The sequence below is a fragment of the Sardina pilchardus genome, chromosome 11, assembly GCF_963854185.1.
Source record: "Sardina pilchardus chromosome 11, fSarPil1.1, whole genome shotgun sequence".
Lineage (NCBI taxonomy): Eukaryota > Metazoa > Chordata > Actinopteri > Clupeiformes > Clupeidae > Sardina > Sardina pilchardus.
Window position 1 is genome coordinate 10,877,516 of NC_085004.1, and position 24,141 is coordinate 10,901,656.

The 24,141-nt window shown below is 41.1% G+C and overlaps 2 protein-coding genes across 5 annotated transcripts; both read left to right on the forward strand.

The window, feature by feature from the left end:
- Nucleotides 1–5,148: 5,148 nt before the first annotated feature.
- Nucleotides 5,149–13,206, forward strand: LOC134095844 (uncharacterized). 3 transcript variants are annotated; one of them, XM_062549553.1, is made up of 4 exons: nt 5,149–5,411; nt 6,235–6,732; nt 9,227–9,709; nt 12,808–13,206. In XM_062549553.1, exons 1-4 carry the CDS (start codon nt 5,168–5,170, stop codon nt 13,140–13,142), a joined length of 1,560 nt encoding a protein of 519 aa, XP_062405537.1. In that variant the 5' UTR covers nt 5,149–5,167; the 3' UTR covers nt 13,143–13,206. The 3 variants fall into 3 exon arrangements, with proteins under 3 accessions (XP_062405537.1, XP_062405539.1, XP_062405538.1); XM_062549555.1 differs by having other exon boundaries at nt 9,230–9,709; XM_062549554.1 differs by having other exon boundaries at nt 6,238–6,732.
- A 2,276-nt stretch (nt 13,207–15,482) lies between these two features.
- On the forward strand, nt 15,483–20,916 carry gfod2 (glucose-fructose oxidoreductase domain containing 2). 2 transcript variants are annotated; one of them, XM_062549565.1, is made up of 4 exons: nt 15,483–15,576; nt 18,803–19,120; nt 19,716–19,894; nt 20,017–20,916. In XM_062549565.1, exons 2-4 carry the CDS (start codon nt 18,868–18,870, stop codon nt 20,677–20,679), a joined length of 1,095 nt encoding a protein of 364 aa, XP_062405549.1. In that variant the 5' UTR covers nt 15,483–15,576; nt 18,803–18,867; the 3' UTR covers nt 20,680–20,916. The 2 variants fall into 2 exon arrangements, with proteins under 2 accessions (XP_062405549.1, XP_062405548.1); XM_062549564.1 differs by having other exon boundaries at nt 15,499–15,677.
- The last annotated feature ends 3,225 nt before the right edge of the window (nt 20,917–24,141 follow it).

The following is a 24,141-nucleotide window of genomic DNA, read 5'->3' on the forward strand; positions in this document are numbered from 1 at the left end:
TTCTCGGGTATAAGTTCAGACACTTCAAAATAACGACAGTCACAGTTCACAATAAAGACAGTACTTACAATTCGTGTGCCAGGTCGATCGGAGAGTTTCGGCTGCTTGCGACCTAGAATATAGACACGTTAGCTATCGTCAATACATTAGCTGCTACATGTATCAATATCCATTTGCTAGCATTTACTGGCTTGAATAACGACAACACAATCCAAACCATAGACTGTATATATAGAACAGTCTATGATCCAAACACTTGGTCAACCTTCGTTTCATTACCACATTAATCACAAAATAAATGTAGTAGCTAGGAGGTCGGTAGCCTTCCCCTTCTCATGCTAAAATGGCAGGTGCCGTCGTCTGGACACTGCTAGGATCATGCTAGGAGTCTTCAGATGGACTCCGTGACTTGAGTTTTTTTTTAAAAATCAGATAAATACAGGTTTCTACCTTCTTCAGTCGGATTAGACGATACATCAATAAAAATGCTACTACTAGTTAATACATTTACAGTAGGAGTTAGGCAGGGAGAAATCCAAGCATTCACAACAGATTTACTTACCTCTGTTCACATTGAAGCAGGCTAGCACTGAAACTTATGGTCGAACCGAACTTTTTCAGCAAGCTAGCAGGAGAAATAAATAAATGTCCTCGATGACGCCAACCACACAAAGGCTGTACTGCTAGACAACACTACTTTAAAATGTATTTGGTTCTCACTCGCATTACAAGTAGCCCTTTTAATACTAAAATATTAACTAACGCCATGGCTTGCGCAACACAAGGGTCCTCTGTCCTCTCTCCTCCGCCGCCGCCGCCATCACCATCATCTATCTTCATCATCTGTGACCATCCATCACGTCACGGGCGAAATGATGCCGAGTAAGCTTCGGTAAGCTTCCGCAACAATTTTTCTGGTTGGTTGATTTCGTCAACTGATGGCTAGCTAAAGTTAAAACAAGAAACGCCCAAATCTCACATGTTGTCTTCTCTCACCATGAAATAAATCTGTCGATGATATTGCCCCTGACATTGTGGTTTCAGCGGATGGCTTCAAATTTGACAGTTCAGTTGAAGTAGGCTACAGCAGAGCAGTAGAGCCTACGCCTCAACACAAAATAGTCCATTGTAGGCCAAGGCATCTTTCTATGTAGTATCTTGTTTTTCTCCTTCTCCCATTTCTTGAAACAGAAATTACATTCTCAAAACTATAAAAAATCATTTGGCAAAACAGTCTTACAGTTCAGCACAACACCACAGCTCACTTGCAAGTTGCAAATCTCTCTCAAAACTGTTCACTTGCTTCAAAACTAAATCCCTTTCCCTTTAAGGCCTAGAGTCAGTGCCATGGAATTGCAGAGATCCTTCTCAAGCAGGTTGGACATTCGACACTTGGTGCTTTTGCCAAAATATCCTCAATGGTTTAGCACCATGCTCACCTGCAAAAGCTCATATCTCTCCCAAAACAGTTCACCCGTGTCAAAACTAAATTTCTCTCTCATAATAGTCAGTAGGCCTACCTCCAAAATGCATTGTTCCTTTGGCTTTGTGTAAGCACTGCAAGTCAAAATGTTTAGATGTTTTGTCACTATAACAGAGGACCATTGGAAATATCATGTTCACCTCTGTCGCAGTCCTTCATTGACAATGGTTAACTGTACTTTTTTTTTGTCTTAGCTAACAGAATACAAATGTGTATAAAACAAACAAACAAAAAATAGGCTTTTACGGTAAGAGTAGCCTCCAAGGTTTGACATCATTGCACTCACACTGCCAAGGAAATTGTAACCATTATTATTCACACAAAGTGACTTCCATACATCAGAGTAAAAACAAAATGTTTAGATGTTACTTTCCACAGAGTAAATAAATAATGTAAGGGACATGTTCCAACATGACTGTGCACCAGTGCTCAAAGCAAGGTCCATATAGACATGGATGACAAGGTTTGGTGATGATGAGCTTGACTGGCCTGCACAGATGAATTAGAGCAAGGAGAGCCAGTCTCCCCGTCTAACATCAGTGTGAAACTTCACAAATGCGCTTCTGAAAGAATGGTCAGAAATTGCCATAAACACACTCCTAAACCTTGTGGAATGTTGGTATCCCTGTGTGTGCAGGGTGCATCACCGTTGCAGCCAGGTCTCCATGATCCATCCCCCAGGAAGCGGATTGGTGTGCCTGCGGACAGCTGGGGCAGAGGTGTGACAGTTCTGTTGTACTCCTGCTGACGTTGTTGACATACCTCTTTCCCCTTGTGTACAGCTTGTTGACAGGCGATCTGTGGTTTTGCAGTTGAAGGTATGATGGACTGCAGCCTCCGACTCACAGACAACCATTCCATCACAGCTCACCACCAGTCCATCACAGATTTTGCACTGTGGTGCTCTGACTACCTCCAACTCAACATTGACAAAACAAAAGAACTGGTCATTCACATATCAAAAACAGCCCCTGGACTCACTCACATCACCATCCATGTCAACCAGTTGAAAAGGTCAGCACTTTCAAATATCTTGGCCTCACCATTGACAATAAGCTTAACTTCAATGAACATGTCACCATCACACAGAAACGTGCACAGCAGAGACTGTATGTCATACGCAAACTAAGATCACTGTCTGTTGCCCCCCACCTCCTTCTGCTACTCTACAAAAGCATCATCCAACCCCTTCTACTCTACTGTTCGCCCTGTTTCTTCTCTATACTAAATGTCACCAGCAAGAACAAACTCATTAAAATCTCACTTAGCATCCAAAATAATACAGCTTCCCACCCCCAGCCTCACTGATGCAAATGACACAGCCACCACAAGCCTTGTCCGCACCATGGCAAGCAGCCCTGACCATCCCCTGAACTGGTTTTTCACCCTACTCCCATCTGGCCGCAGATATAGCCCTGGGCTGGAAAAAAGCGCACTTCAAGAAAAGTTTTGTACCCTCAGCCATCACTGCACTTAACAAACTCCAGTGACAATAATCCATCCCCTCTATTCTTTTGTGTTTATGTTGTCTGCACTGTCCACTTTTGCTTGCACTGTGTTGGGGGGAGGGGAACTAGAGGGGAGGGGATGTGGGTGTCACATTACATGTTATATGTTGTATGTTATGTGTGATGTGCAATGTGGGATGTCTGATGTGTGATGTGTGATGTGTGATATGTTAAATGTGATGTGAACATGCTGCTGCTATCTCTTTTATGGAATGTTGATTGATGTGTGAAGAAGAATATCCTTATAGGACAATAAAGACTAACTGTGCCAGTGATTTCAGGTTGTCTACTGGCTTGTTGCGATACCATAGGCTCAGGTACGGGTGTTTGTTCTTTGCTTTGGCTTTACCCAGGATGCATTTGGCTGTCTGGATGGTCCTTTCAGCCAAACTATTGCTCTGTGGGGGCCATAGGTGGGGGCTTGTTGTGGTGTGAGTGAAACAACATGTCTGTGCAAAGAGGCGGAACTCACCAGAGCTGTAGCACAGTCTGTGTCGCTGATGATGGACTCAGGGATACTGTGTCGAGCCATTGCTGCTTTCATTTTCATGACGACAACTGATGAGCTGCAACTGGAGAGCTTCTCCAGTTCAAAGAACCTGGAGTAAGTCCACAATGACAATAACGTCTTGTGAGTTCCATGAAAATAGGTCTGTGCCTATCACTTGCCACAGCTGCTCAGGTATGGCGTGAGACATCATTGGTTTGCACTGCGGCGCTCTTGATATGCTGCAGGTTGCTACAGCCTCCTCAATCTTCTTCCCCATGCCAGGCCAGATGAGTAAATCATATGCTCGGTATTTGCTCTTTTCCATGCCGAGGTGGCTGGCATGCGTTAACTTCCATCATGTCTTCCCGGAGCTTTTGGGGGACAATGATTCTCTCATCTTTAAACAAAATGCTGTCCATGATTTCATCTTGTGGTTCAAAGTATTCCTGGATGCTGGGCGGGCACTGTCTCTTTGTTTCTGGCCAGTCATGTGAATGTGGCTCTTCTAAGTGCGGTGAGCTGTACATCTTGTGCCGTTTCATGTTTGATTTCAGCGAGTCTTGTGTCGTGAGTCAGTAAGACCGTTTGGTTGATTAAAGTAGCCTACAGTCCAATGCTGGTCTTGGGTATAATTTTTCGAGCCCTGCATTCCACAGATGATGAACACAGAAATTGATGATTGATGAATCACTGAAATTATTGATGAATCACTGAAGAGATTTTGGAAACATTATTTTAAGGTACAAAAAACTCTTTAGTGTTGTTTTAAAAACACATGGGAGAAAATATGGAATTAAAGATTTTAATTTTAGCCCTTCACTTGTGTTGAGTTCCGGTCCTTCATGCTGCCTGTTCCATCCATTGATTTAGCTGCATGAAAAAGCAAAACAGCCTAATTTAATAAGCCTTGCAGAATGCAGCCTGCATTCTGTCTAAGTATTATGATTTTTTTTAGAATATTGTCAAGTCAAGTGTATTTAGCGCATTTCATACACAAACAGTAATAGCAGATAAAAGCATAGATAGAATAAAAAAATAAAGAAAGAATAATTAACAAGAAAACATAAAAAAAAAAAAAAACATAAGGTGGAATAATTAAAAGACCTGCTTAACAGATAGACTTTCCCAGAGTCTAATTTAGAAAACCAGTGACAGATCCTTCTCAAACACCCAGAGCTGTTGGCACTCTTTGGAGATTTATAGATGGGTCAAAAGATCATGGTCATTGTGGAATTGGGATAGGCCTAAATATTCCTATATTAAACAAAAAGGATGGCTATCTATCTATCTATCTATCTATCTATATAGGCCTAAAATATATATATAATCTGCTCACACATACACACACACACACACACACACACACACACACACACTTAGCCTATCTTGATATGCCCAATATTTCTTTTCTGTGTATGGGCTCCTCAGTGGGAGCCATCATTTGGGGACCAGAGCACGTTTATTTCTTTGATTAAATTGATTTCTGATGACTTGTTGTCTCTGTTCACTTGTTTCCCATTGGTAATACAATGCTGTCTTATTTTGGATTGAGTGAATTCCCATTTAGTAGTCTGCGAAGTCCCTTTGCACACTCCTGTACAGTAGTTGGCGGTATGCACCAAAGAGATGTAAATCCGCCAATAAACCAAAGAATAAGAAGAAGAATCAGAAGAAACACCGTTTAAAATGGCGACAAGGAAACGAAGTATTGTATGGTCCTTTTTTAAAGAGGAGGATAGTAAGAAGGTAGTATGTTTGATTTGCACAAGGACTATCCATCATTTTGGAAAAACCACTAACATGCTTCGACATTTACGATCGGAACACCCTGGCGAGTTCTCCGATTTCAACTTCGAGAGCATTGTAACAGGACTGACTGCTAAAACAGCAAGCAATACAAAAAACAACCTTTCCAACGGGTTGGTAGAGGGTAAGAATTAAAATAGATTTGTTGGTTTTGCGAAGATGTGTCTGTTTGCCTTGCGTCAATTAGGAGTAGCGACGCGTAGCCTATGTTATGTTTACACAATCGATGAATACTGAATACTCGCCCACAGTACTGAACTGAACTGACGTATCACTCACTGATTGTTGTAAGAGTTAAACGTTTGTTGTAAACGAGTTGAATTGCCAAAAAATATGATCGTGAAACTGCTGATTACCCAGCAAACACAAAATAAAGTCCGCTGTACGGTTCCCTTACGTCTCTCGGACGTCATGCGGGACATTGCATGGACTTTCGGTGCTTGGGCATGGGAAATATTTTCCCCAGTAAAATCCATAGACAGTAAAAGGTAAAATCATCATATTCACGTCGCTTAATGTGGAATAAGAGGCGGGAAACTGGGGGAAGATGACTGATTTTATTTAACGGGATATTCCACCACTTGGGTAATTTCACTCATTTTCCACCTCCCCTTGAGTTAAATATGTTACCTTTCTCTGGTCCAGCCATTCTTCTCTGAGTCTGGCAATGCTGTAATTTTTAGCTCCAGGTTAACATGGATCATTGAATCGGATTAGACCATTAGCGTCTCTCCTGCTAGCATCACATTTAAAAGTGAAGATTTTCAGTAATTTTTCTATTTAAAACTTATTGCAGACTTGACAACACCCGACCCAGACTTAAATGCTGTCTGGGTCTGTATGTCCCTTTTACCCATTGAACTGTTGTTATTCATCTATGACAAGGTAAACTTGGTTTTGCATTCAATCACCCCTTTAACTTGTCCTTTTCTTTGTCTTTTTCTCAGTAGCTGTGATGCTGGGAAAACCAGAGAGCGCTCCACAATTGAATGGTATAGAAGACATGGAGGTACATGGTGTGATCGAGGGCATTTTATGTGCTTCAGCAGGACAGGGGCCTAGCAGTGATCAGAACAGTGAGTTGGACAACGCGGACGAAGTTACAGGGGCCACTCCTTCCAGAAAGAGGAGTGCAGTATGGATGCACTACCAGAAGGTCGACGATGAGAAGAAAGCCTTATGCCTGCTGTGTAAAGAGAAGATTCAACATCAGAGCAGCACCAGCAACTTACTGCGTCATCTACGGAAGAAACATCCCTCTCATTTTTCCCAGCTAGAAATGAGCTGTCTCCAACATGCTGGTGGACAAAAGATCTACCACATGAATACACCTCAGGCATCCACAGATTTTATTGCGAACTGTCACACAGATTCCCATCAAAGCAACCACACAGGAACAGCGGTCAGCTCCGCTGTCCGCAGACCTAATCACCAATTAAATGCAGGTTTGTTGAGAAGTGTTTCATATTGTACCCTACATACCCTACTTGAGCAGAGATGGAAAGATTGCTATTCAGAGTATTTGAACAAGTATGGAATTATCAATTACTATTTGAATGAAAATGTTGAAACAGTTTGGAAGTTTTTCCCGGGATCAAAACAACCAAAACCATGTAATATTTTTCGTACAATATATGTTTTGGTGTTTTGAACTCCCTTTGACCTTCATGACTTTAGATTATTGCGTTGTGGATTTTTGAGTTGTCTTAGCCTCAGCCCCTCACAGCTCCAGTAATAACGTGATAACGTTTGTTGATCTGATACCTGACAGTTCCCGGGACACAATAGAAAAATGTCTGGACAACTCTGGGACAGTAGAAAAAATGTCAAAGCAAATTTAAAAATAGGTTCCCTTTTCCCTAAACTGTTCACATGGGAAACCAAATGCATCTTTCTCGTTTTAGTAAAATAATGTAAAAATAATTAACAGCGACAATATAACAGGTTTACAACCTAGGGCAACAGGCAGCTGACGAAAGCAGCCAGCCAACTGTTCTCTAAAGAAACGGTTTTATACACGCAGCCTTACAACACTGCTTCCTGCTCTTCAAATCACTGTACAGTGTCATTTTTGGTACTAATGCAGTAAGATACCTTTATGGGATTGGTGCTTTCGTTTCTTTGGGAATCTGCCATCTTGGTTTATATAGAAATTAATATTAAGTGAGGTAGGGCTACTCTTAAAAAGGTGAAGATAGGGCACTTTCTGATTGCCTGATTTGTTAAGCTAGGTTAGCCTTACCTAACTAGCAAGCAGTCTGGGAAATGACATTTGTTTTCATGACATTTTTGTGTTAGGTTACGCTTGTCTGACTAAAACACTGCTGTGATGACCTATACTGCAACTGTGCTTTGACAAAATGTGTGGACCCCCTGTAATCTCTGTCGGCCCCTATAGCGGTCCCCAGACCCCAGGTTGGGAACCACTGATTCAATTCACTATGGAAGAATGGGCCATGCTGTTGTATGGATATGCATGCTCATAGCCTGCTCAAACATGCAGACTATAAGTGGTGGCATTATTCACTCACCCTTGTAATTGAATAGAAACAAGCTTGTGGGCCTTAACAATTATGTTCATAGAAGTTTTACTTTTTTGATGGACATTTTTTTCAAGATAAGGCAGTTAGGCTACTGTATCCTGTAACAAAAAATAAATTTCAGAAAAAGATACAATTTTGTTGTAGGCTACTGTTTCGATAGAGGCAATGACTAAATCAATGGATTTTCAGATTGTCAGTTGAGTTCATTCATTCATTCATTCATTCATTGTAGCTCTACAAACACAGCCTAGGGCCTAGGCCTATTGTTTTAGCCTAAATCAAGGATGTCCAAACTTTTTGGCTTAAGGGCCACATTGGGTCTTGAATTGGTCGGTGGGCCGTACCACCACCACCATCAAACACACGCGCGCACACACACACATGCACCCTCTCACAGATTTGAAATGCTCATTAGTGGAACTCAGTAGTTGCCTTTGTGATTTTCTTTTAAAAGTTTCTTATAAAAAGGAGATCAGTTATCAATAATAACAAGCCAGCTGGATCCAGTGGTGCTCTCTCTCCCTTTTGTGCCTGCTCAAACGCGTTTCCCCAAACATGATGACCTAATGTGACCTAAGTGCGTGGCGGGCCAGACCTATGATAACTTAATGCATGCTGATAACTTACAGTACGTGGCAGGCCGCAGTTTGGACACCCCTGGCCTAAATCATCCATGTTGACTGAAAATTTTGTTTAAAAAACACATCCATTTTAAGCATTTTAAATACACATACGGCCATTAAGACGTTTCTAATATTGGAAATGCATGCATTTGACAGCCCTGATAGGATGCTACCCTGTTCCAGTGCATTTAGCTATCACAGCATAGTAGCCTAATGTAGGAAATGCGCCCTTCACACAGTGTTTTTGCATTTCTCTGTCAGTGGATGAGGTGAAGTCAGATTTTGTGACTCACACGTATTTATCTATAGTAATTGTTTCTTCATGCATTAGCATGTTTTGATAGTGGGTTAAGTGGGAGGGGAATCCACTGATATTAGGCTGTGAATAGCTGGCAGGCTATTGATCAGAATGCCGTTTTTCCTGCCAGTAGCAGCTAGTTCAAAATTCTGTTTTTGTGACGACTGCTACATCTCTCTTCTTCCTGTATGTGGAGGGCTTAATTGTCACTGGGAGATCTTTTTCAAATCTGTTCACTCTGAAAATTGTTGCTTGTATTTTGGTCAGGGTGATTGTTACCTCTGCCAAGGAGGTTATGTTTTCATCGGGGTTTGTCTCTGTCTTTCTGTCTATCTGTTTGTTTGCAAGACAACTCAAAAAGTCTGGATCCAGGAGGCGATTCTGTTTTCGCTTGGCGGAGGTCTGCGCTCTCTGAGTGCTTTTCTAGTTCTTTATTACATATTAAGTGTCTTTATATGTCTTATCTCTCACTCAGAAGCTGTGATGCTGGGAAGTCCAGAGAGCGCTTCACAAGAGAATGGAATAGAAGACATGGAAGTGCACGGGGCAATACAGGGGATTTTACGCGCTGCAGCTGGACAGGGGCCTAACGGTGATCAGAACAGTAACACCGCTGATGTTGAAGGAGTTACAGTGGCCACAACTTCCAGAAAATGTAGCGCAGTGTGGACGCACTACCAGAAGATTGACGACGAGAAGAGAGCCTTGTGCTTGTTGTGTAAGAAGAAGATTCAACATCATAGCAGCACAAGCAACCTTTTGCGTCATCTACAGAAGAAACATCCCTCTCATTTTTCCCAGCTGGAGGTGCACTCTCTCAAACACACTGGAGGGCGAAAGACACAAACCGATATACAAAGAAGCAGCCACACAAATGCACCGAGCCTAGCTGTCAGTAGTCCTAATTGCCAAGATCAGCACCTGCAATCAACTTGCCACAGCAGTAGCTCTTGCCCAGGTATGTTTGGAAGTGTTTTGTATTGTACAATGCATTAACATGGGCAGAGATGGAATGTTTTTATATCACTATTTTGTAAACCACAGGAGATGCTGAGAAATACTGTAGGTTAATTTGATGTTTTTTTTTTTTTTAAAAGGAACACCCCACTGTTTTTTGAAACTTTTTTTTGAAACTTTTTTTTTCATGTTATTCCCTTAACTAAGACGAGTTGATGCATACCTCTTGCGTTTCAATGCCTGCACTCAATGGCTCTGGCGCGCGGTGGTACTTTGGTAGCACTTAGCTAGCCCAGTTCATTCATTAGGATCCAAACAGATGGAGGAAAAACGGTGGAGTGTTCCTTTAAATGAAGAATCGTCATTAGCTTTTGTTTACCTTGCACAAGTGTTGCACACGTTTTGAGTTACCTTGCACATGTATGACCAGCTGTGTGGGCTTGGAAAATAACAACATACCTGCAAACCAGTCGCTTTTTGATAAATCACAACTTTGAATCAAAATATGTAATTTATGAATCGTGATAAAATGGGTATAGAAGGCTGTAGGAATATTTATTTAAGAATAAAGGATATCCTCATTACATGCTAAATTAAATTGAGGATGCTTCAAAAGCTAGTAACTGATGATGTAGCCTACCTTAATGTAACCTACCTTAAATGGGTAAAGGTAGTCATTAGCACATCCATAGACCTCTGAAGTTCGCCTACAAAAAAGCTATCTTTGCCCAAATAAGGAGATCCGGTATCTTGATATTTTTTTCTATGGGAAAATAACATGAGGATTTTGTATTATCGCACCTGTTAAACTCTCATGGGGACTAAGAAATCAGAAATGTAGACGTTGAGCTCTACACAATTTTGTCTCCTGCCTTCGAGTGGATAGTAGGCGTGTAGTTGAACTTCAGAGGTCTATGAGAGAAAACTTAATAATGAAGTGGATGTTTTTGCTGTCAGTGAATAGCACCGAGGGAATGTCAATGTTTTCTTTATATCTGGTGACCGTAATCATGTCGTTAGTTAGTACTGGTAAACATGATATACTTGTAACTACTCCTTGTGTCATTGACACCGTCAGGGTAGCACTTACCAAGAGAGGGAGAGAGTAGTGAGCTGTGTTTGGCAGTTGTTTGTGTAGTGGGCAGTGCCGTTCCATGGAAACCAGCAGATGTGACGTTATCTGTCTATATAACTATCTAGGATATCTATGTATTCTATATCTATAATCGTTGAACACTCTTACTTGTCTGTCTTTACTCCTCTCTCGTGTCACACTCCAAGGTCTCGGTTTTTCTCTGCGTTCTCCCCAAGGTGACGTAATGCAATGCATTGTGGGTGAAAGGAAACCTCTGTAAATAGTACCTACTTTTTCATATTATATTCAGTTTTGTGATGCCTAACAGCATCAAATACAATGGATAACAATTTAAATGCATATTACCAACAAGCTAATTGTGCAAATTGTTTGGAGAATGAACCCTGCCACATGGCCTTTAATAACACTGGTCCAGGTTAAAACGTTTCTTACGGTATTAAAAACAAATCTCTAGCCTTTTCATATACCTTGAATTCCTCAATCTCAAGTTCATCCACACCAAACTCTGTCATCCATGTTTTTATGGACCTTGCTTTGTGCTCTGGAGCACAGTCATGTTGGACCAGTAAGGGGCCATTCCCGAGCTGGGCTTGGTTGCTTAGTTCCATTGAAAGGAACTCTGAATACTTCAGCATTAAGCAAGAGATTTTGGACAATTCTATACTCCCAACTTTGTGGGAAGTTTGGGGATGGCAGACAGCAACTATAGTGTTGGCTGTGCCCAATGCACATATATGTTGAAATGTAAAAAGTGATAATGATTCACTACTCACAAAAAGTCAGTGATATTCGGCTTTCGGGTGAAATGTATTGGCCTTTGCTTTGGTAGATTGTTTTAGATGAGGAAATAATCATTGCGTGCTTCTACTCAAATGCCTTACTTTCATGTCGATGATTGGCCTGACATTTGAGGGAAATGTTATCGTGGGACACAATATTGAACTATCGTGATGGGAGATCTAGGATGGGCGGGGCCAGGAAGCACAAGGGAGTGCTGTGCATGATGTGGGGTGGGGGTGGGGGCATTATAGATGCATGACCAGCGATTGACACCGTTAAATACCCCCCTGGCCCTGCTTGGTGCATCTGAAATGGGAGCGTTGGGTGTCTTGCAAATCGCGCTAGGTAGGAGTCTAAGAGTCTTGAATTTGACCAAGCATTTAAGGCTGGTCGACACAACAGGTTAGCAACTTCAATTAGAACTGTACTGACATGTACTGACATTTGAAACGATATTAAAGGTTCACTGTCCACTGAATACACTGTAAAAAAAAAACATTTTAGTTGCACGGGACGGGAGGGAGAAGGAGGTAGTGGCGAGCTACCACTCTGTTTTTGTTTGATAATACTTCAAACGTCAACAGAAGTGGCATCTCCCAGACGTGCTAAACAGCTAAAGGAGCCTTATTAAGTTTAGAAAAAAATGGCCGAAATGCCCCTACTCATGAAGTCTGGAATGAAATTATGGTGCAAATGTATAATAAGGTTGTCTGTTCCGGATAAGTGTATTACCACTGATGATGATGAAATGTGTAATCCAGGAATTGCTTTTTATTTGTCTGTTTATTTATGAATGTAGATAGAATGGCAAAGACCTTGTCTGACCATCTTGTTGGTTTGCTTGAATTCACTATATATTATCTTTATATGTAAGTACTTTTGAAAATGCTTCCATGAGCAAAAAAACAAGCATACGAAAACAATTGTCTAACCAGTAAATGTCAGCTTGCAGAACTTAATATGATGTACACAATGTAGAAGGTAACAATATCTTCGTCCTCCTTCCCGATTTGGTGTCACTTTAACATATGTTCTTGTTTAATTTGCTGTAGCTGAATGAATTACCATTATGGAAGCTGCCTACAAACTCAGTGATTTACATTTAGCTTCACTGAAATTTTTAAAAATGTAATTAACAAGTTAAGGGAAATCTGCCATGGACATTTTTGTTGTTGTTTTAGTTGTTGTAAATTTGTTGTTAATTTGACTCTCTGTTGCCACAGGATTGAGTGAGAGCCGTGTACTGCAGCGTGAACGAGAGCTAACAGAGGCTCTAAGACGAGTCCAGCGTGAGGAGGGACAATGCCTGCAACAACAGAGAGAGTTACTGGAGAAGAGCCGCGAGCTCCAAGCAGAGACACATGCCCTTCAAACAGAAAGATATGCACTCCAGGAAGAGGCCAAAGTGCTGCAAAAGGAAAAAGAGGAGATCCAAGCAGAGCGTGAAAAGCTACAGAATGAGCGAAAGGAGGTGGAACGGCTGAAACAAGAATTGAAGGAAGAACAGGCCATGTTGTTGGGCCAGAGACCTGAGGCCAACTTGATGTGTGATTTATGACTACTCTCTTCTATGGGTTGTTGCCTTTGGATGTGGTTTTTAAATAAATTAACAATTGTGAAAACATCTTAGTTCTGTATAATTACCATGTCAAAAGTTACGAAACCTGCAGATTTATTCGTTTTTGTTATGTTCTTAAAAGCTGTTAAACGTGTTAAATCATCTTTATGCCCAGCCCAAAGTTTGTGAGGTTTCAGGTTCATGGAAATAAGTATCAACCTAATCTTCTGTTAGAAGTCTGTTTGTAATAAACATAGTTCTAAAATATGCTAAGTCACATTGGCACAAGCCATACCTCTTAGCTGTTTAAGCTTTCATGATTTTATCAGTGTGACTGAGCTCACAGTGTTTTCCCATCCAAAAAGTTTTCAGATAGAGATGCGTAGTGTTGCCACCTTTGAAGGCTAAATTGGACACCTGTATGCTATCACACACTTATCCACACTTATTCACTTAATAATGCGGTTGAATAAACCAACCAAATGCAACCAGAGTTATTTGGCTAATCCACGGTTTGCAATTTTGGGCTCTAGCTTTTGCCGGTGCTAGCTCTGTAGTGCTTGATCAACAAAAAATACTGTCTCCATGGCTTAGTTGATGTATTTGATGTTGATGCATTTTTACCAGAGCTACAATTTAAATTCTGATCTATTCCTGCCTTCTTTTGTAAATACGGAGTACCCAGCTTTAAAAATGTTGACTACCAAAAAGGTGTATGGTAACCCTTTATGATAATGGTATATGAATTCATACCTGAATTAATTCATGATTTATGCATTATTTAATTCGTTTATGAATCATCAGGAATTGACATGAGTTTACCGTCTCTCGGTCATGACCTCATGCATGAACAACACATCATGCCATTATAAATTAGGATTTATTAAGCATGATCATGATTACATGAATTTAAGGTTAGTTGCCCATGAGTTCACCATGTCTGTGGCCCCTCAACTTAAGTTGTGAATAATGACATATATTCAGAGAACTGTAATTGCAACACGTGTTGGTAAATGTGCCGGCTGGAAACAAGCATAATTTAAATATCACGCCCCACAATTCCAGTATCATCTGAAAGCTTCTGCATGTAGCAGAAGTCAGATGTGTACTGGGTGAACAGGACTGGAGAAGGCACTGTTCCCTGTGGAGCTCTGGTGCTGCTGATCACGGGGTCGAAGAGGTAGTTCTTCAGTCTAATGAACTGTGGCCGCTCTGTCAGGTAGTCTGCAATCCAGGATACTAAATGAGCATCTACACTCAGGAACTTGTTACCTGGTCTAAGGGGTTGGATGGTAATAAAAGCACTGGAGAAGTCATAGAACATGATTCTCACAGCACTTTTCCTTGTGTCCAGGTGAGAGTGTCCTGTGTAGGAGATATGAGAATGAGATGGCATCATCAATGCCCACTTTCTCCTGGTATGCAAACTGTAGCGGGTCAAGTGGATGGCGTATCTGTGGGAGTGTCCCCAGAACCAGTCTTTCCATGGTCTTTGTCAAGTGTATAATGTTAGAGCGACCGGCCTGAAGTCATTAAGCTCACTTGGGTGTGGCTTCTTGGGGACGGGGATGAGACGTCTTTCCACAGTGATGAGACTCTACCGAGACGGAGACTTTGGATGAAGATGCTCCATGGCTCCCCAAGTTCAGCAGCACAGACCCTAAGCAGCCTTGTACACAGTAGTCTGTCAGGCCTGGCTGCCTTCCTGGGATGGAGTTTCTTCAGCTGTCTTCTAACTGCTGTGATGATGGGGGAGGGTCAGTGTAGTTGCATTGTTCATGGTCACCTTGTGGGTGAGGGGTGCATCAGCCTTTGATGGTGGGGGTGCGTGTTGTACTGAGAGTGAGGGGGAAGGGGAGAGTTGCAGGCAAGCAAGCTAGAGCAGTGTCTGAGTCAGCAGGGGGTGATGGACAGACCACTGCTGTTGGAGCTGGAGCAGGGCAGTTAAACTTGTTGTGGAAGTGGTTCAGCTGGTTCTAGATCTCCTTCCACAGTCTAGAGCTGCAACTCTTCCTCATGCCAGTGATGGTCTTCATTCCATCCCAGACCTCCTTCGCGTTGTTCTCCTGCAACTGTATCTTTTTGTATCTTTTAAGGAAGGATTTTGCTGCGTAAAACGTGTGTATTAGTTTAAACGAAACTTATCTCACTTAACAAGGTATTTGAAAAGTAAGGTAGGCCTACACACTTTCAAGCAACAGACTTTATTTTCGCAAAGAGAAATCATAGGCCACTACAAATACATTCGTTACAAAACCATGATACTATATTGTCCTCATTGGCTTTCCGTTACATCACGTCACACGTTTTCCATTCGCCTGGATGCGCGAGAACCGACGTCGACCAACAGGAAATGGGCTTCACTCTTCTCGGTCGAAGTATATGGGATAGCTCTGTCCATATCTTTTACTGTCTATGATAACATGTCGCACCGGTAGGTCTATCATGATTTAGGCAAATTGAGGACTCTATTGTGAGGTAACGTAGCCTAGGCCTACTTCCTGCTGTTAGAATTACTGAGCGCTTCGTGAGACGGTAAGTCTTTGGAGCAGTATCATTATTGTTGTCAATTTTCATGATAGATACATGGATAGATAGAAGAGGAACATATGTATACGTCGACTACACCGAAACACCCAATTGTAGCCCTTTGGGCGGTCCTCTCACAATCTAGGGTGGATGAAAGAAACATCAGGAAGATAGCCTACGCGTTTTTGCACAGCAACATCCTTATGACAACGTTACATTGCTGAATAGCCTACTTTCAGTGTGTTTACAGTTGATTGTCAATAAATAGTTTCTGCAAACAGCTACGAAAAAACTATCAATGCCTAATTATTAATGCATTTTTCACCTCGGCTGCCGCCATAGGCTAATGTTATTGGTAACTAGCCTATGAGAGAGCTTTTAGACAAACATCTGTCAGGGTTCGTTTGGCGAAAATATTTAACTGTATAAATCCACTATGACTTTACGAAACATAATACAAACATCTAACGATATATTCTATTGCTCATTCTCACAGAAGGTTAACTCCTGGTGACACTAGTTTGCAGAACATTTGCTTAGTTAGGCTACCTGTCAACCAACCATAGCCTATTGAGTTCCTATTTAAACTTTTTTCCCGCTGTCTTTCGGATTTATTTCTTCCCGTAAAATATGCCGTAGGCTATTTCAACGCTCTCATAACATTAGCCCTTCCATCGGGCCTGTCAGTTTCTCCCCGTAGCCTGTTGTCTTGCTACACCCTTTCCTTCTAGCTAAATGTTTTCGAATCATTTTTGCTTGTTTGAAGGCGACCAGAGGGACATTTCACAAAACCTAGATAAGGGTGGGTTAGATTAAGCTGGGATGATTTGTTGGTCATCATCATGGCTGCATTTACCCTTGACTTGATTTCACAAAAGAGGTGACACATAAATTATTTGATTACTTATTTGATTGCTATTCTCATTTCATTGTTTTATTTCTCATTAGGTTAGTGCTTAATTGATTGTTTTATTGATAATATTGCTATTCTCCCTTTTTGTAATTGTTCACTGTTATTTCATTTGTATTGTTATTTATTTGTATGTCGCTTTGGACAAAGGCGTCTGCTAAATAACCATAACCATAACCATAACCATAACCATAACCATAACATAAATTGTCCCAGCATGGGATGTATTCTGTGCACCTAGCCAGGCTAACAGTCAGGGTTATAATATTGCTTAGCGGTACAAAATATGACCGCAGCTCAGTCCTCCTGTAGCCTACATCCTCTAGGCGAAAATAAATCACTTATCAATTTATCTCCATTTCCAACTCCATCCATATTATTCTTGCAACGTTTGTGTTGCTTGGTTGTGCGTGCCTGCCGTCTCTGTGTGAAATGAGTGCGTGCTTGTGTGTGTGTGCATGCGCGTTGATGCGTGTGTAGGCCTACAGTGCAACAGTAAAGTATTCAGACCCTTTCAAGTTTTCCACATTTTGTTATATTTCAGACTCATCTTTACATTGATTCAATTGTTTTCACATTAATCCACACACAATAATCCAACACTCCACAAAAAAAGCAGGTGTTTGGAGTGTTTTGTAAATTAGTCAAAAAGATTGAAATATTCCACTTACATAAGTATTCAGACCCACTAAGGCCACCAAGGACTGTGAGCGAGTCAACAGCAGGAAAACCTATTCAGAAAGCAGAAATGTCCCAGCCCTGTGTTAGACAAGTACACCATATTGGCAAAAGCATTTGCTCACCTGCCTTGACTCACATATTAACTTTAGTCCCATTCTTAATCCATAAAGGGTTTAATATGATGTTGGTCTACCCTTTGCAGCTAACAGCTTAAACTCTTCTGGGAAGGCTTTCCACAAGGTTTAGGAGCATGTACATGGGTATTTTTGACCATTCTTCCAGAAGCGCATTGGTGAGGTCACACACTGATGTTGGACAAGCAGACTGGCTCTCAGTCTCTGCTCTAATTCATCCCAAAGGTGTTCTATTGGGTTGAGGTCAGGACTCTGTGCAGGCCAGTCAAGTTCATCCACACCAAACTCTGTCATCCATGTCTTTTTGGACCTTGCTTTGTGCACTGGTGCACAGTTATATTGGAACTAGAAGGGGCCATCCCCAAACTGTTCCCACAAAGTTGGGAGCATGGAATTGTCCAAATCTCTTGGTTAAAGCTGAAGCATTCAGAGTTCCTTTCACTGGAACTAAGGAATGAAGCCCAGCTCGGGAATGGCCCCTTCCTGTTCCAACATGACTGTGTGCACCAGTTTTTGAAATGTACACATTCTTTTGCTACTACTGTTTTATCACTGTCACTTTTGATTTTCAAACTATAGAATCATTCTTGTAGCTGATTGGCCTGCTCCTTGGACTATGTGTAGAGAATTATTAGAATTATTATATTATTAGTGTGCAGAATTATTATGCAGTAATACAAATTTCTCATCTCAGTAGTTTATTTTCATTTATTTGAGTAAGGATAACAAATAAAGAGCTCATTCCGACATTTCAAAAGATATTCAGTGACAATATAGCCACTTTTCATTTCAATAACTGTCATGAGCCTTCTATCCATGGAGCCTGTTAGTTTCTTGATCTATCTATTGATCAACTTTTTTGCGCAGTAGTAAACACAGCCTCCAAAATGCTGTTCAAAGAGGTGTATTGTCTTCCCTCACTGTAAATCGAATGAAAGTTTTTGACATCTTTAAGGCCTTTGCTTGCTAATCATGCAGTGGAATACTAGGATTCATGTGATGGAGCATTGTCCTGCATACAAATCATGGCTTTCTTGACTGATGTAGGCCTAGATCTTTCCTGTACCACTGTTTGAAGAAAGTATCTTCTTAAAACTGGCAGTAGATTTGGGAGTTGATTTTAGGAATCTTCAAGTCGAAAAGGGCCAACTAGCTCAAAAATATCCTTAATAATAGTAGCCCATACCAGTGCCCCTCCTCCACCTCTCAGGCATCTGACTCAAAGTGGAGCTCTGTGCCCAGTAGTGATCCAGCCACAGGCCTCTATCTGGTCTGTCAAGAGTCACCCTCATTTCATAAAAAACAAAACCTTTGGTTTGAATTTCTGCATTCGAAACAACCCGTCTATTATTGTTAGCATGTTGTGGAACTCTGTTATCAATCAACACTGTTTTCTTCCTGTTTAGGAGGCTGACCTTTTCATTGGGGTTGAATGTCCTATGCGCAATGACGTTGTGAGTGCATCATTGCCATGCTGCCAGGAGTGGGTGTTTTTGGGACAGGTCGGACTGTGCGTGTTCTGGTTCCATTGCTACGAGAGCAAGGATTCCCTATACAAGCACTATGGGGCCGAAATGAAGAGGAGGCAGAATCTGTTGCAAAGGAACTGGACATACCCTTTTTTACAAGCCAGTCAGATGATGTCCTTCTTCATCCAGATGTGCATCTTGTATGCATCTACACCCCGCCTCCACACACACGGCAGATTGCAGTGAAAGCTTTAGGTAAATATTGCCAAATTTATCAGTCTAGCCTTTTGTTCATGTTTTCAGGGTAAGTCATAATTTTGCTTAATTCAAATTCTGACAACCAGCATAGCAACCACTTAATTTAGCATATCAACCACCATTCCCAAGGAACACCCTAGCAACCATCTCAACCCTAGCAACTACCACAATAATGTCATCCTAGTAACCACCATAGCAACCAACCTGATTACCCTGGCAACCAGCATAGCATCCACTTCATTTAGCATAGCAACCACCTTGTCTGGCAACTGGCAACTGTCTCTGTGCTTGCATTATCTGTTTTTACTATAGATTACATGTTTAATTGAATTTCTACATTTCTAGTTATTTATATATATTTTTTATAATAGTAAAAAGCACTAATGAGATTCTTAAGAAAATAACATAGCTGTGATGAAATTCTGGATTCAGATGTTTGAGGCTAGACCAATACCTTAGCCTCCAAACTTTGTCAAAATATAATGAATTAACTTTTTATTATTACAGATAGATAACAGGTGATTTATTTTTTCAATCCATATGATAATTGGTTTATCTCATCTTGTGTACACAATGTGCTTTCTTCCCATAGGCATTGGGAAGAATGTTGTTAGTGAAATGGCAGCATCTTGTGCCGATGCTCTACAAATGGTTGCTGCAGCAAGATATTACCCTCAACTGCTGAGCATTATGGCTAATGCACTGAGATTCCTTCCAGCATTTGTCCTTATGAGGAGACTTATAGAAGAAGGATATTGTGGTGCAGTACAGGTATATTTGCACATGATTGCATAATGCATACACATGCACACACACACACACACACACACACACACACACACTTCCTCACCCATCCTCACATACATGCTCAGAATGTACTTTTCTTTCTGCAGGTGTGCGAAGCCCGGGTGTACGGTGGCTCTTTGCTTAGTCAGTCATACGGCTGGGCATGGGAGGAGTTAATGGGGGGTGGGGGACTACACATCATTGGCTGGTGCATCATTGACCTACTAAGCCACCTGATTGGTTCTCATGCAGTTCGTGTGCATGGAATACTTCGCACGTTTATGAGGAGGGCGGGGCCTGGCATCCGCTCGGTCACATCAGATGATTATGCTTGCTTCCAGATGCTAATGTCCGGAGGGATGGTCTGCAGTGTCACCCTCAACTTCAATCTGCCTGGTTCTTCTCACCACGAGGTAATGGTTGTGGGCTCCTCAGGTCATTTGGCTGTGAGGGGGACAGAGCTCTGGGGACATCGCCATGGGGACACAAGGGAAGAACATTTGCTAAGTGATAACTCTGCAGCTGGACCTGCTGTAAGAGGGCTTGTCGCTATGGTTACACAACTGCGTTTGGCGTTTGAAACGCAAAAGGACCGCTGCTCATGGGAACGGCCACCTGTTGCTATGGCAGCCTCCTTTGAAGATGGGCTGTATGTGCATACAGTTGTGGAGGCAGTAAAACGTGCCAGTCGAAGTGGAGAATGGGAGCCTGTAGAGCTTGCAACCAAGGAAACACAGTCTAATCACAGTCAACACACAGTGTCTCAGTAAGAGCTGGATGGGAAACTATGACACTTGCCAGTGAAGTTGCTCCTTTCAGAATTAAGAATTGATCTCTAAACATCTCTTTACATGTGTGTGTGAATATAGCCTTTGCTCTAACCTGTGAAAGGTAGTTGGACTAAAAAACTAGTTTGCATAATTTGCATAATTTTCTGTAAAAGGAGATAACCTCAAATATAATGTAATGTTTAACTGGAACTGAAATAAAGTGCATTTTCTACTGTTTACATGACTGTTAAATCTCCAGTTAACAAAATTAGACACTGCGGTCCTATGATGAACGTCTGCTGTGTCGACCAGCCATTAACACTAGGTTAAATTCAAGACCTTTTGTCGGCAGTGGAATTTGTTTTCTGTAGTGTTTTGCATTTTTGCAATAGTTTTGAGTCTTTAAAGAGGGGTCTAAAGACTTTCGTCTTACACTTATCAGGTGCTCAAAGCCATATTACATCCAGGCTGTTTTGGAGCCTGGTCTGTCTACCGAGACAGAGATTCTTTTACAGTGTTTCAGGGGACATGCAGCTAGCAGATTGTGAGGAGATACTTGTTGTATGTGACAAAAATGTGTGTGTGTGAGTGTGTATACTTCTGCATTAAGTTGATTTTGAAAACAAGTCAATGAGTTTACAATGTGTCAGTCAAGCTTTGGTTGGTTAGATAAAACTGAACATAAGCAAATTGTAAAGTAGCCTAATGGATTACCCTTGATTTGCTTACTGGCCGGTAGATGCAGTGCACATAGTAAATTATATGAAGTAGGCCCATTCAAATATTTAAGTATAGTCTACATTTGAGAAAGTATTAATCCAGTCCAGTACACGTCTTTGGCAAGTAGCCTACAGACACAGGTGATGAACAGTCAGCCTCAGCCAGTACTAATGCAACCAGATATGTACAGCCAGCTTCAAAAGCAAGCAGCCCAGACCTTGAGAGTGTTGGATTCAGAACTTATGATTTGTATTGATAAGTGTTATGTCCTGATGTTTCTTTTATATGTTCTTCCAAATATGAGATGACTCGTTATTTCTTTCTGTACATGTACTGCCCCTTTGTATCTGTGTTTAGAGATGAGTGGTAATATTATGACTTTGCAGTGTTCACTGTTCTGTATGGCTGTGTCAGTGGCTATCTATACGGATTGCCAGGTTGCCACTACCACAATCAAAGTCTGATTCAGTGTAGTCTTCATAATGGGATAGCCAAGGCCATCTCCCATCAGCCTGGAACGATACTTAAGTCCTAACTATTCCCTTGCCTAGTTAGAGCAGCCGCAAATCAAACTCTGTTCCTGATTTTTGACTGGGTATTCATTCGTCTGTGGTATCAAAATTACAATCACCCTACATTTCCCTCCAAAAAACTATATTTGGTCACTTAGACATCTAAACTGTAGACACTGTAGACATCTAAAATGGGGTGGGATGATTGTACTGGGAGCACTAGGGTGGGACTGTAAAAAAAAAAAAGTCACATTTTGGGCCACAGGTAGGAGGGCCTTTGGCAGGTTTGCTTAGGGCCCCATGGAGGTTTGAACCAACGTGATGTGTTTACAGGAAATGCCTACTGGCATGGGATACTGTGCAGAGTTGGGAAGTTCTGGTAGGCCAATGTGGTGTGAATACACACAGGGGAGATTCTCTCTGTTGTCGTTGAGTCTGACTGAACCACAACCGTACACAGGTGCACCCAAGCTGCATGATAAATCTATATGTCTCTATATCTGGTCAGGGATTTTTGCAATTGCAACATCAACCATTTTTACAGGGGAAAAAAGACACTTCACATAACCCCATAGCTTCCAAAGCAGTTCTCCATTTTGTAGGCTATATAATGCAATTTTAACATTTCATTCACACATTCAAATAAAACCTTGGAAATGAATAGCATATAACTTGCCAATGGCGTAGAAGGGATGATAATGGTCTATCTCTAGGATAAAACCACTCTGATCTTTAAACTATCTGTGTCAAGACAAAGTTAATATACATGCGCCCTCTAGTGGCTGATACAAAACATTTTGATGACAGCAATTGAGATCAAGACGGACACTGATGACACAGCAATGAAGAGTAAGAGGTAATACAAAATATTTGTCTCAATGCAAGTTTAAAACCGTGCCCCACTAACTTTTTAAAAACTGTTTCATGTTAATTTGAACTGTCTCTGTACAGTTCGTATTCTGTGGCTTTGAACCAAAGTGCCTGCTAAATACAATGGAAACATGGAAAAAAAACTGTTATGGATCTTGGGCTAATTCTATATGATTGTGACAGATGTAATAGTGTGTGTGTGTGTGTGTAGGTGAGAAACGAGCCCCACACAGGAGTAGAGTTATTGTGACAGATGTAATGGTGTGTGTAGGTGAGAAATAAGCAGCCCCACACAAGGGTATAGTTATTGTGGTTTACTGAAGATTTGGATGGACAATGACAAGTAGAACAGGCTGTACAAATGAGATGATTGCAGATGTGGTTTGTCTAAAACAAAGAAACAAAAACAATGATAGATTGTTGTATGGCAAAGTATACATCAAAGAGATTATAAACAATGAGATCTTCGATAACACAAAGCATCGTATTAGGCTATGTCTTGCATTATATTAATGAATAGCATCATGGTGTTTTTTTTCCCCCAGTTAGCCTATTAGCCTGTTTGATGCTCATTGAGCTCAATGCAAATCAAACCAGCTAATAGGCTAACTGAAAAAACACCATGCCAATCTCTAGGTATGGTGAATGGTATGTGATGATGTGGGGCTATTTCAATTCCAAAAGAAACTTACGATGACTTTATATTCCTCTTTTTAGTCAATGTTAGCAAGGGGGCAAAAACATATTCTCCCCATCGTATATCCCCTCCATTTTAAACTGCATTAAAATGGTGTGTTTATCAGCTAGAATTAAAACATTTACCCTGGGAAGGAACCCCCAGACTTTTCACTCCGGTCAATATGATGCATAATATTAAAAAAAAACAATGTCAATACAGTATCATTAATAAAAAATAGATACATACCATAAATATACAAATCATAACTCTAAGAATGATTTAGTTATTTAAGTGTAAGATGAGTCTTTGAAAGACCCAAAACTATCACAATAAGACAGAACACTAGCAACTCATGGCAGAATGAATGCACACATATTTTAAGTAGATATGGGAAGTGGTGCAGGGAATGTGTCTGACCAATCATGGTGGGTGTAGGCCGCCTGGGCCAAAAATGGCAAGGTCGATTTTTTGTCCCAGTCCAGCTCCAGGGCCCAGTTGTTCGAAAGTTTAATCTGGATCAGAATAGAATTTGGAAACCCTATGTTCATTTCTCTGTTATACCGGTTTTCAAAGCAATTTGGGATTGGATCAACCTATGATCCAGATAACCTTTTCAGGATTACAAAATCTGGATTACTCGTGTTTCTAACATATTACAATCACAATTTAATTAGATTACAT

Excerpts from the sequence above, each read along its gene's own strand:
- LOC134095844 (XM_062549553.1), top strand. The coding sequence starts at position 5,168 with ATGGCGACAAGGAAACGAAGTATTGTATGGTCCTTTTTTAAAGAGGAG. Across the intron at positions 6,733-9,226 it reads TAATCACCAATTAAATGCAG|AAGCTGTGATGCTGGGAAGT; the intron begins GTTTGTTGAGAA and ends TCTCTCACTCAG. Across the intron at positions 9,710-12,807 it reads CAGCAGTAGCTCTTGCCCAG|GATTGAGTGAGAGCCGTGTA; the intron begins GTATGTTTGGAA and ends CTGTTGCCACAG.
- gfod2 (XM_062549565.1), top strand. The coding sequence starts at position 18,868 with ATGCTGCCAGGAGTGGGTGTTTTTGGGACAGGTCGGACTGTGCGTGTT. Across the intron at positions 19,121-19,715 it reads GATTGCAGTGAAAGCTTTAG|GCATTGGGAAGAATGTTGTT; the intron begins GTAAATATTGCC and ends TTCTTCCCATAG. Across the intron at positions 19,895-20,016 it reads GATATTGTGGTGCAGTACAG|GTGTGCGAAGCCCGGGTGTA; the intron begins GTATATTTGCAC and ends TTCTTTCTGCAG.